The 12123-nt window shown below is 44.7% G+C and overlaps 1 protein-coding gene across 1 annotated transcript in view; it reads right to left on the reverse strand.

Moving 5' to 3' along the window:
* Positions 1-1192: 1192 nt before the first annotated feature.
* Positions 1193-12123, reverse strand: part of IWS1 (interacts with SUPT6H, CTD assembly factor 1) — a 29812-nt gene continuing 18881 nt past the window's right edge. The window contains exons 10-14 of the mRNA XM_066598659.1: positions 7485-7602; positions 5815-5926; positions 4113-4169; positions 3759-3870; positions 1193-1638 (exon numbers count right to left, since the gene is read on the reverse strand). Coding sequence (XP_066454756.1) covers positions 1513-1638; positions 3759-3870; positions 4113-4169; positions 5815-5926; positions 7485-7602 — 525 coding nt within the window. The 3' untranslated portion in view covers positions 1193-1512. The remainder of the gene's footprint in view (positions 1639-3758; positions 3871-4112; positions 4170-5814; positions 5927-7484; positions 7603-12123) is intronic.

Genomic DNA, 12123 nt, shown 5'->3' on the forward strand with positions numbered 1-12123 from the left:
AAAGGCTGCCACTGCTGATCTCCAGGTCCTTCTTAAAAAAATAAGTCAACTCTACTTTCTATGGGGTCTGGAAGCAAATGCTCGAAGCGATATTTTCCTCTGGAGAAACTTTGGAATAAAAGAATTTTGCCTGGATTCTTTTATTCTTTCTTCTGTCCTAGGTAGACAGCTCCATACTGCTTCGTGAACACATCTCAAAGAGTAAACTGTTTAATCCACACATGGTCCCATGAAGAGGGCTGAAAATCTGGAGTATACCACATAGCTAGACCTTAGGCATATTAATGATCTGCATAGGTCCACAAGTTTCTTGCCAAAGACTGGAGGATATATAAAAAGGCACTCTTCATTAAATAATGGATTTCTGTCTTTGTCTTAGAAGCATTCCCAGCACCAGGACCACCACTTGCAATTGTATTCATGGAAACAGTAATGTGGTTAAAAAAAAACAAACAACAACTCACTAAGCGCCTGCAAATTTTTAGCCTCCATTTATTTCTTCCGCTCCCCTTTGACCTGGCACTCATACTATGCAGATCCTAGTGCCTGATGTACAAGAAATCAATGGCTCTTTGCATTTCTTATACGCTGTAGGATTCAGATAGTCAAGGAGCACGGATCAGAAGTAGTAAATGGAAGCAGAAAACTCAGAAATAAGTGAGCAGCATTTTTTTCTTTTTAACTGCATTACTATTTACCCGATTACAGTTACAAAAAGAAAGGTAGCTGCAATATTTCTGGGAGTATTTCATTAAAGGGATTCTCCCATTTCTAGCTATTGATTACCTATGCTCAGGATAGGTCATCAATGGCCAATCATCAGGAACCTGCTGCTCATGACGCTCAGTCATCAGCAGTTTCCTTGAGGTGGTATTTGTACATATAGAGCTGTCTGTCTGTGGAAGCAGACAGCTCCATACATAGTATAGTGACTCCAGCTAGTATGGCAGGCTGAGTCCCATTCACTTCACAAGCAGTGATCTGCTATTGCATGACCTATCCTAAGGATAGATAAGCGATAGCTAGAAGTGGGAGAACACTAATAAATATATATATATATATATATATATATATATATATATATTCTATAAACTATATATTTATGTATGTATTACACACAACCTATAATTTACTTATAAAGCGGTACTAAATTTTCTAATTTAATCTATCAGAACATAAGCTTAGAACAGCATTAAAAAAAAAAAACAAGATAGAATTTTATTGTCCGAAATCCAGACATTGAGGTACGAAGAGAAATTAATTCATCTGTACAAACAGCATTAAATATGATCCAAAAATATGGACCAGAGTCGGTTTCCAGAGAGGTGTGAAGAGTGGAACCAGAAGAAAACCTTGTCTCCTGCAGGGCACAGAACACATTTACAGGGCCAGGGAGAAAACACATTAAAACTATTGTAAAAGGCTCATTAGAGTCCAATTCAGTGAATCCAACAGGACAAGTTCATTAAAAGCCCTGTTCCAATAATGGCATGGAGAAAAGAGCGGAACGTGTCACAAAGGCATCTTATTTCCTTCTATGCTGATTTTAACTGCATGGCCAAAGCGATTCTTCTTTCGGATATCTGTGAACTTCCTCATTTGTTTGTCCAATCGGCTCACTCCTTTCTTTGCACTTCCCTGAAGCAGAGTAAGGAAATTCATTTTTAAATGAACAAATACAACTGGATAAACAAGAAGGTGTTAGGAAGCGCATAATTTAAACAAAACATCTCTAAAAAGCAAAACAAAAAAACAACTCAAACACATACATGCAAGAAATCATTGCTGCTGAAGCAAACTGCTATGTATACATATTTGACAAAGCTACAATATCCACTGCCATTAGTGTCCTGCAGACAATACACAAGGCTACCTTTAAATATCAGTTTCCCACTTACATTATACAACGTATCTACATCACCCCTGCTATGAGATTGCAATTAAACACTCAGGCTAGTTTCACAAGGGCGATTGTGATTTTGCTGCGAGAAAAATCCCGGTAAAAATTGCATCTTTGTTTACTGCGGTTTTTGAGCATCAGCGTTTTTTTTTACAGAGAAGAATCTTCTATCGCATTGCTGCTGTCTGCGTTAAAAATCTAGTTTTTTTTAACTAGAAAGCTCTATTGATTTTCGCATGTTAAAATCACAACAGAAAAGTTTGTAGCACTGCGATAAAACGCAGGCTCCATAGAGATACATGGGAGATAAAAAAATAATTTAAATCACACATCGCAGAATAAAAAATGGCATGCTGCGATTTTTTTTAATCTCTCAACATCGCATCAGTGAAAATATCATTGATGGGAGAAAAACCATTGTAAATCATTGCTTTTTTACGAACGCATGTTGCAAAAAAATAAAAAAAATAATATATTTGTACAATTTTCTCGCCCGTGTGAAATCATCCTGGGTCATTTGCAAGTCTGCAGAACTTTCTGCAAACCTCTGAAAGAAATGCATACATTCTGAATTTGCCAGGGAAAATATGTGCCAATCTCCTCCTAGGTACATTAATCATCGACACACTAAGATTTGCTCAGCCTAATTCTGAAGGTTTGCGAGTTCAAACCTCACATGGTTCAGGTAGCCGGCTCAAGGTCGACTCAGCCTTCCATCCTTCCGAACTCGGTAAAATGAGTACTAAGCTTGGCGGTAGCGGGGTTAATAAATTACTTGAAAGCACTGTGGAAAAAGTTGGCACTATACAAATAAGATTTATTTTCATTTTATTTATTCAATATATGCATTGAAAAAAGGAACAAGACGGGGAATTCAGATGTAGTTTATCCTAAATCTGGTCAAAATTTAATTTTCTTTTTTCCTCATCATATCCAAGAAAACAGCTCCACTCATCTGATTCTCTTACCCATGATAAGTGGGCCATATGTTTGCAGAGGGAATCAAAGTAACAGATGGTTTCATCTTCGGATGACTAGCAGCTTATATCAGTTGCTGTTTTACATATACTAACAGTCATGGTGTAAGGGGATGGATGCCATTAGTATTTTTTTTGTTTAAAGGTGTTTTCCCACCATGATGTTTATTCCCTATCCACCGGATAGTGAATAAGTGTCAGATCGCCGTGGGTCCGACTGCTGGGACCCCAGCAATCCCTAGATCTGTAACACAGAAGGGAGTGGAACAGTGGTCTTGCATGCCCACCGCTGCTCCAGTCTGGGTGCAGAGATTTCGGGATTACTAGAGAGGGGATAAATATAATTAGTGAAAAAATCTGCAATTTATGGACAATGCAGTAAAAGTATCTCTTTGCGTATTTTGGATTCTCAAATCAAGCATCATCTTAGTGCAACTGTTAGCCGTAGAAAAGTTAGAGGAGCAAACAACAGTGCATGCAGAACACACTTGTTGTCTTCACACTGGGGTAGTGGTAAATGAGGATACCTCACAAAAATGAATAAATATCACAAAGGCATTCGGTTGCCCTCTATGCTGAATTTGACGGCACTAATTGTTTTTGTGAGCCTTCTCTGTTCTGCAAATCGCCTTTTGTGCTTTTCCAAACGAGTTAAGCTTTTAGGAGGACCTCCAACCTGAATCAAATCATGTGATGGTATTGAAGGGGAGGAAAGAAGGAAAAACAAACAAGGAGCAAAGAAGAGTAGAAAAGAAAAGGTAAATAAGAAAAGCATTCCGCTAAAAAGAGAAGAAATTCACAAACAGGGATCAAAGTAAATATAACAATTTGGCTACTGTAGAAGTCACCAAATATACTTGGTAACTAATCGAACAACTTACCCTGGAAGATTCCATCTCCACATTCCATTTTGGACGGACAACATAATCCTTGTTAGAGGGCAGAGGAACTCTAGCTCGAGCACAAAAACCAGGGTCGCCTGGACGTAATGCCCTAAACAAAAAAGTATAATTGTAACTACCAGTAGGATTACAAAATACTTCAATAAATCACATATTTTCTATCTTTGTGCAACACAAAAATACTTTGCACACATATACAACAAATTAATGAACAGTGGAGCAACAGCAAATTTGTTGACAGTCAAAGGGATAATGTATAAAAGCTTTGGTCTGCTGAACGGTTAATGTTAGCATTTCATATTGAAACAGATAGGGATCCAATAAAGCACTTACTTCTCTTCTCCAGTCAAAACTTTTTCTAGGTCCCGGCGTGGTGTCTGACCTGCCGAGCTAAGAAAAAAAAAAAAAAAAAAGGGTAAAATAAAGAAAGCATATATTATATATTTTCACTGTACACAACTGCAGCTAAGTGAAAAAAAAATAATTCAACTGCATGTGACAGTGTTATATAAATTTGCTTAAAGAAATAAACCCACATATTTCATAAAGAACAGTAATCAAGAAAAGTAATTAATGTTTACCTTTAAAACAGTGCAGATATTTATAGAAGTGCTAGATCACAATTGTGTAGGTTTCAAGTAAATACATAGATTTCCATTCTTCCATTTTACAGATCTGCACATTCAGATCACTTGAAATACAGGTGAAGGAAAAGTTAAGTGACCCCTTTGCAACTAACTAGATTTCTGCATGGATTACTGAGAAAATGTGGTCTGATTGATTTTTATTCATGTTACAATCATAAATACACAAACACCACACAAATCATTGGACTGCTCATGGATTTTATTAGGTACACCGAGTATACATCCACATAGCAGGGAGAAAAAGTAAAGCCATAAATTAATCTCCGATGCACCCCCGCTGTTGCAGCGGGAGGCCGGCTATGACTGACAGCCGACTCCCGCTGCGGGATAGCGCGAGATCATGAGTGATCTCGCGCTATCCCCAGAACGTAAGTTTACCCCCTGTTGCGGGAAGTACCCCGCTGCCAGGACGTAGACTTACGCCCTGGAGTGGGAAGGGGTTAAAAAGAGGGCCTTCGTTTCTGCGACGTTCCTCCTTTTCTTCTGAGGGCAATGTGATTATGAAAATCATTGGTTCTTAAAGCACAAAATAAACTGGTCTCTAAGGGGTTAATTAGATAAAGCACCTGTATAACCCACACTTACGATTTTAACTTCTTAATTACTTTGTCAATTTCACGTTAAAGTCCTTAATAGAGGTTCACATACTTCTTCACACTGTACGTTTTAACACTTTCCAATACAATTATTTTTTCTCAGCCATTCTCCCTAGCTCCAAATAAATTGGAGCTGGTGAGAATGAATGAGAAAAAAAATACATTTCCCTGCACCCTCCTGAACTGACAGAGTTCAGGAGGGTGCAGGTGTTCACTGCACCGTGGGGAGGGGGGGCCTGCTTACCTGTCCGGCGTCTTCCGCATTCCCCCTTCTGCCTCCTGACTCTGCGATCATGTGACCGCTGAGGTCAGGTGGCACCCAGCAGTCACATGATCCGGGAGACAGAAGGGAGAATGCGGAAGCCGTCGGACAGGTAAGCAGGCCCCCCCCCCCACGGTGCAGGCTCCCGGCTCGGCGTGCATGTGACCACTGGAGGTCTGGTGACACCGGCGGTCACATGATCGCCGGCCGGATTCTCCGTGCATTACATAGCGCTAATTGAGTCCCCAATGAGGTTCAGTGCAGAAGTGTATCTGCACCCGATGTGTCTGACGATCGGGTGCAGAAGCACTCCTGCACTGCAGTGTCGGGCCTGCCCCGACATCGGAGCTGTGGAGGAAAATTATGATGTCGGGGCAGGCCCGACATTGGATTGGAAAGGGTTAATAGTCTAGTTAGAGACTGCGTTTGTCTATAAATCAGAATTTATCAATCTGACATTTTATTACTGAAAATGGAGAAATCCAGATAGTTTCATAGTGTTCCCTTTTTCTTGCAACTATAGAACATACCTGCTCAGCCTTCTCCGCTGAGGCATCTGTTCCAGATCCCTTTGTTCTCGCTCTTCTCTTGTCATTCCCTTGTAGTTGGAGGTCAATCCAAAAATAGGCCGTGACCATTCATCTGCAAGTATTAGAATCATGCAGTTTAGTTGTGGCTATGTAAATTTGAAACACACACTTCATAAAAGTTACTCTTTACTAAACAATGCAAAGATTATGGTAAAGTGAGACACGGGGTGTTACATCTGCTGCTTGTCTGGTTTACAAAATGTCTCAGGATGAGCTGTAATAGTCTGGAAATCTCCAGAGGGTCATACATTTCCCTTAGGGCGCCCACCCACTGGCGATTTTTTTTCCTTTGCGTTTTTTCTCAAGAGCAATTAGTATTGAATGTGTTCCTGTCCACTGGCATTTTTTTTTTTTCGGTCCGTTGCAATTTTTAACATAGGAACTGTCAGTTGCATAGGTGTCCTTATTTTTCTCTTAATGCACCCATGAATGTCAATGGAAATTAACGGAAAAGGCGCGAAAAACGAGCGGAAAACGCTGCGTTTTTCACGCACGAAAATCGCAAACGCCAGTGGGTGGGCGCCCTTAAGGTGTAACATACTGGTGATGCAAATGAATGGCAGGCTGGGTCTGACAGAGCAAGAACTGCTTGTTGTTAGGTAGACGGTAAAGACGTTTTTTTTTTAACTTTTCGGAATAAACAGCTGTGTGTGTACACGGGGAATAACATTATGAGAATAGGTCATTAATAGTAAAAGTTTTGGAATAGGCCTTTAATCTTATTTCTTCTTCATATTCCTAGATATACTTATTAACCCCAAAGGGACAACAAATACATCTTTTTAGTGACCTCACTTTTGGGGTTTTAAACATGCACATACATCTTTTTAAGGTGGTGGCTTGGCTGACTATTGACAGCCAGGCTGCCGCTCTAACTGCCCGCAGCAGAGAAACCTTAGATCCTGGCAGTTTAACCCCTTAAATGCCACAATTAATAGCCATTGCAGCACGTAAGCAGATGACAGGAGGAGGGAGCTCTTACCCATTGGCACCCTGCAGTGTGATTACAAGGTACTTGTATGTCCAAAAATACAAAGGCCTCCATGTCTGCCATTCAGCTCAGCCTATTAGACCCCCACCTCCGGCAGAGTCTAATAGACTAATGTCATAGGCTTAGTACAACATGCTACACAAGTTATGCAGTGTACTACCCAAGCGATCGATCACATCTTTAAGTCCCCTTTAGGGACTAAAATACAGAGTCAAGAAAAATCCAGTTAATTTCACAAAACTGATAAAAAAAAAACAAAAAAACAAAAAAACAACTATCATTTTACAATTTGTGAGCGAAAGCCTGGGTCTTTATTGTAGCTTGTTGCCTTTCTTGGTACACTGAACTCATTTAGTTTCCTAGGCTACTTCTCCCAGCTTGTTTTCATTTCCAACAACATCTATGTTGTACCAGGTTAGCCAGAAAAATCGTTTTTATAATATGTAGGTTAAAAAAAAAAAAAAGAAAAAAAAAGAAAAAAGGAAATTTATAGGAGATAGACGTCTACTGGCTAACCTGAAAGAGGTTGTATACTTCCGATTACACTTTTCTGTCTTTTTGGACACACAAGTACTTAAAAAGTCACTAAGAAATAGTGACATGAGACAAATACACATACTTATAAGTTTGCCAGCAATATCCTTGTTCGGTCTTGACTCTTTAGGGTGTTTGTACAGGTACATAACAGCTCTGCCAATGCCACTATGCTTTAATGTCTCCTGACTGACACTGGGCAGCTAGAGAGAGGGGGAAAAAAAACAAAAAAAAAAACACAACTGTTACAAATAGGAAAAAAAAATAACTAGATTTTGTAAGAACTTACCGTAAAATCTCTTTCTCATCTTGTTCATTGGGGGACCCAAAGACCTTGGGTATAGCTTCTGCCACTAGGAGGCGACACTAAGCATAAAAAGTGTTAACTCCTCCCACTAGCTATACCCCTCCTGCAGCATCGTGCTAGCTCAGTTTGTATGCAAGCAGTAGGAGCAGCCGGTAGGATACAACATATAGATAATAAACCACAATACTCACGCACTGTAACTCATTCCGACACAGTGTGCGACAGCACCGAAGACTCTCCAAACAAGGAGCATACGTGACGGTCCTAATACCAGACTGGGTGGGTGCTGTGTCCCCCAATGAACAAGATGAGAAAGAGATTTTACGGTAAGTTCTTACAAAATCTAGTTTTCTCATCTGTTATCATTGGGGGACACAGCAAAGACCTTGGGACGTTCTAGAGCAGTACCCAAGGGGGCGGGAAAATATAAGAAGTCGCATGTGTGAAGCAGCGTAATCAGCTCTTTAACTGCGACTAGCATTAATGGATGCCTAGGCATCCCGCGTGCTCAGAGATCGAGCATAAAGGGGCCCGAGTAACGGTCCCATCCATTCTCTTGGAAGAAAAAAGGGGGCTCCTGACAAGGAGCTCCTGAAGAGGCACCTGCCGGCCGAGTAATATGAGCCATAACATGACCTGAGAATATAACTTCCCTGGCATAGTTATCCTGCACATGACAAGCCGGTGTAAGGAGTCCACCCTGGAAAGGCATGCAACCACTTGGAGCTGCCTGCATTACTAGCAGCGAGCCAGCGTCTGAAGAATGTTACCCGAGAGAGATACTTTTGCGTAGTCAAAGCTGGCCCACTTGTCACCGGAGCGTTCCTCGGGATGAGGCACTACCGAGAATGGTGTTGATTGGGTACTTCACTGAAGTGGGTCCTGATACCCGCAGCGGGAGAATATACAACCGGTCGATAACGACCGTCTCCTGATGACAACCTTCAGTACAAAATAGTCATCCAAGAGACATCTGTGGAGACATGAGCTTCCCTTTACCTTCAGGCTTGTCAATATCACCTTCATCGTTCTGTCGTGAGGGAGGAAGCGGGTGGATTTCGGACACCACTGAGGAAACCACTTGTTGCGATTCACAACCTCTTCCTCGTGTTGCCCAAGGCTGGGAGGCTTGCGGCTGGGAGTTCCCCGGTCGATCTTTTGGAGAAGTCGCATATGCAGCTGACCACCCCCAGAATGTGGGTGGAATCTAGATCTACCGGACTCATTCTGGGCCCCCGGCCGCATAGCTGAAGAGCAGCATGACTCTGATGCAGTGTATCCAGACGACCCCCGTCCGTGACGTTGGCTGTTTGACCTCAAGAGATCCTTCCGCCCCGCGATCCTGAGGCAATGCCCACCGCGTCCATCTTCTACATGCCCCCATGGGCTTCCGAAGAAGTCTATCCTCTGAAGTGGCGACTGACTGGATAGTCAACTAGGGCTGGCCCTGTACTGGAACTTCTTGCAACCGACCGAATGCCCTACGCACGAAAGGGCTAGCTGCACAGCAGGGCTGCAAGGGTACGCCGTTACAGGACTCTCGCTGGTCCCTTGAGGAAACATCAGCGGTAGGGAGTGACCAACCCTAAGAATTTTTCAACAGTATAAGTCGGTCTCCCGCAATCATTATGCAGAGAGAACAATGCAGGAGGATCACAGCGAACGTCTGACTCCGTCCGCCCTAACTCCGTTGCACCCGTTAACTTCCCTATACGATTAGTCTCGCAAGGCAATCGGATGAACTTTTTTTTTTTCTTTCTGAGTATCAGCGCCCCACACCTGATCCGCAATTAGGGACTGCTCTGAATTACAGAGTACCTCTACGGATACACTCTCTCTACCCCATCTACAGAAAAACGTTGCCTTTTCCCCATCAGGTTCCACCGGAGGCTCAATCACAAACGGTATCCTGCCTGTAATCCAGACGACCTGAGCTACCCATGTCCATGTGGGCACGGCTGATAGAACTAGCAGTCCAGATTCCTAGAACGCGCAATATCTCGTGTAGTTCTGAGACCGCCCGAGAGGGAGCGTGCTTACGGTGGTTCAGCCTGGCACATAGACATATCCATAGCCCCTTAGCTCAGTGTTTCTCAACTCCAGTCCTCAGGACCCCCCCAACAGGTCATGTTTTCAGGATTTCCTCAGTGTTACACAGCTGATGTAATTATTGTCGGTGCCTCACACATTGCCACAGGTGTTCTTACTATAGGAGATCCTGAAAACATGACCTGTTGGTGGTCCCTGAGGACTGGAGTTGAGAAACACTGCCTTAGCTGAATGTCGGAGTTGGTACCCAGCAAAGCCACTAGGTACCTCCAAGTCCGGAATGTGTGTAAAGCGAGATGCTCTCTGGCTGCACGTCACTCTCTGCTGTGGCGGGAGAGCACATGGTACTAATATCGTAGATGGCCCTAAAGTTGCGTGCCGGGAGCTGCAGGTGGTCATCCCAGGGGAGCTAGGGTAGGGTCCATGCATGATCTCACCCGCTGCGCGGTGAAGCTGATGCGCGACATATTCGCGGAGCTCCTGTGATAGTACTCATTCCTTCTGGAAGGTACCACCGGTCTCGGCAAGGCTAGAGAAAGACCCACAGGCAGTCTGACAATATCATTCGTAGAGCGACTTCTACTAGTGAGTGCAAGTCTCGTGTCATAGCGGGATGCCACCCCATACGTGTTCTACCTGGCCCGTCCACTGACCTCGGACTCTGCAGTAAGCAGCCTGCAGGTAACTGCAGGAGGGGTAACAGGGTAGCTAGCCGTTAGACCAGGCTCAACCCCGTCCGGCATGCCATAAAGGCCGGAGTGCAACTGACAATCAGTTCGAGTAACATTGCCCAACAAAACAAGATATGCACTGCTGGATGTAGTCTCGTACTGCAGCGATGAGCGTGTATGGTCTGTGTCAGGATTGACCGGCCCCTGTCCGCCTGGTGCAGTGGGGGCAACAGGTAGCTACCGAAGGGGAGCTCCTGACCAGTGTATTTGTCCCTTCAGGCACGGAAGGGCCACCGATCTCAGCAAGCCTGGAGAACTGCCAACAAGCAGCTTAAAGCCTGTCATCCGAAATATGGGCTATACTCCGGCTGGAACATAGTATGTGGCTCCGGCCGCCCCTGTCATTGTGTCGTCCCGGACACGGAAACTGCGGTACGTCTGCCTGCAGGGAAATGCAGGTGGGATAGCAGAGGAGCTACCGACAGACAAGGCTCAACCTGGTGCGGGGCACATATGGGGAGCGATGAGTCCGGAGGACTCCCTGCAAGTACTGACAAGAGATCACCTACTGTAGTCAGTAAGGTGAGATATTCTCCGCTGGATGAATTCTCGTATATAGCGAGAGCCCACTTCGGTATGTGGCTCTGGTCTGCACCTCTCCGCGTTTCCTCATAGATGCGGACCTTGTGGTATGACTGGCTGCAGGAACTGCGGGGTATCATCAACAGGCCAGGATTCAACCCGATGCTTGGTAGACATGGGGAGCAATCAGTAAGGCCAGAGTAGTGCTGGTAAGAGTTCGCGCACTTAGTCCGTAAAAGGAGATCATCTCGGGTGGATGAATCTCATGATGTAGCGAGAGCGCACTTGGTATGTGACTCTGGCCGGCCCCGTCCGCGTGTCATCCTGGATACAGACACTGCGGAACACTGGCTGCGGGGGAACAGCAGGGGAGCTACTAACAGGCAAGGCTCAACCCGGTCCGGAGTAAACATTAGAAGTGATGAATCCCGAGGCTCCCTGAGTGGGTACTCCTTTTCAATGGAAAGTTCTATGGAAGTCGGCAGGCCCGCCGTAATGCTGACCATTAGCTGTGGAGAGGTCAGCATAGCCATGAGCAACCGCGGCCTACCGGCGAAGCAGGCCGCCCGTAGCCAGATACACCAGCCCATGGGGGGGGGGGGGGGGGGTCATACGACAGCTGTATGTGGCTAGCTATGCAAGCTGCATTGCGGTGAATTACACCTAGGAACCGGCTGGCGGCCCTGCATCAGCCTACCGGCGTCAAACACGCGGTTCCTCCCGACCTATCGTGCCATCTGCTCAGCAAAATATAGTCCCGCACAGCCGCTAAAAACCATGACCGCACCGCGCGAAGGCACCTATAAATCGCTCAGCAGCAGATGCCGTATGGCGGCAATATATGGAGGCTGTGCTAGAGGACCTGGAAGCGCTGATGCCGGGGGCATGCAACATTGCAATATACGATAGCGCTGTTTTGTTTTTTTTTTTTTGGGGTGGGCAGAAAACAGAATGGCAAGTCAAGACTGCCATTCCTCTCAAGGGCAGCGCAGCAGGAGAGAAAAGTCACAAGACGCACGGCCGCAGCGTCTGGTACCCGTGTTCCCTACTGCGATGTCCGCAGGGCGCCAAACCAGCTGGCAAGGAGAGGAGGGCTCAAGGTCATGTGACCGCGC

This window comes from Eleutherodactylus coqui, chromosome 1, assembly GCF_035609145.1.
Source record: "Eleutherodactylus coqui strain aEleCoq1 chromosome 1, aEleCoq1.hap1, whole genome shotgun sequence".
Lineage (NCBI taxonomy): Eukaryota > Metazoa > Chordata > Amphibia > Anura > Eleutherodactylidae > Eleutherodactylus > Eleutherodactylus coqui.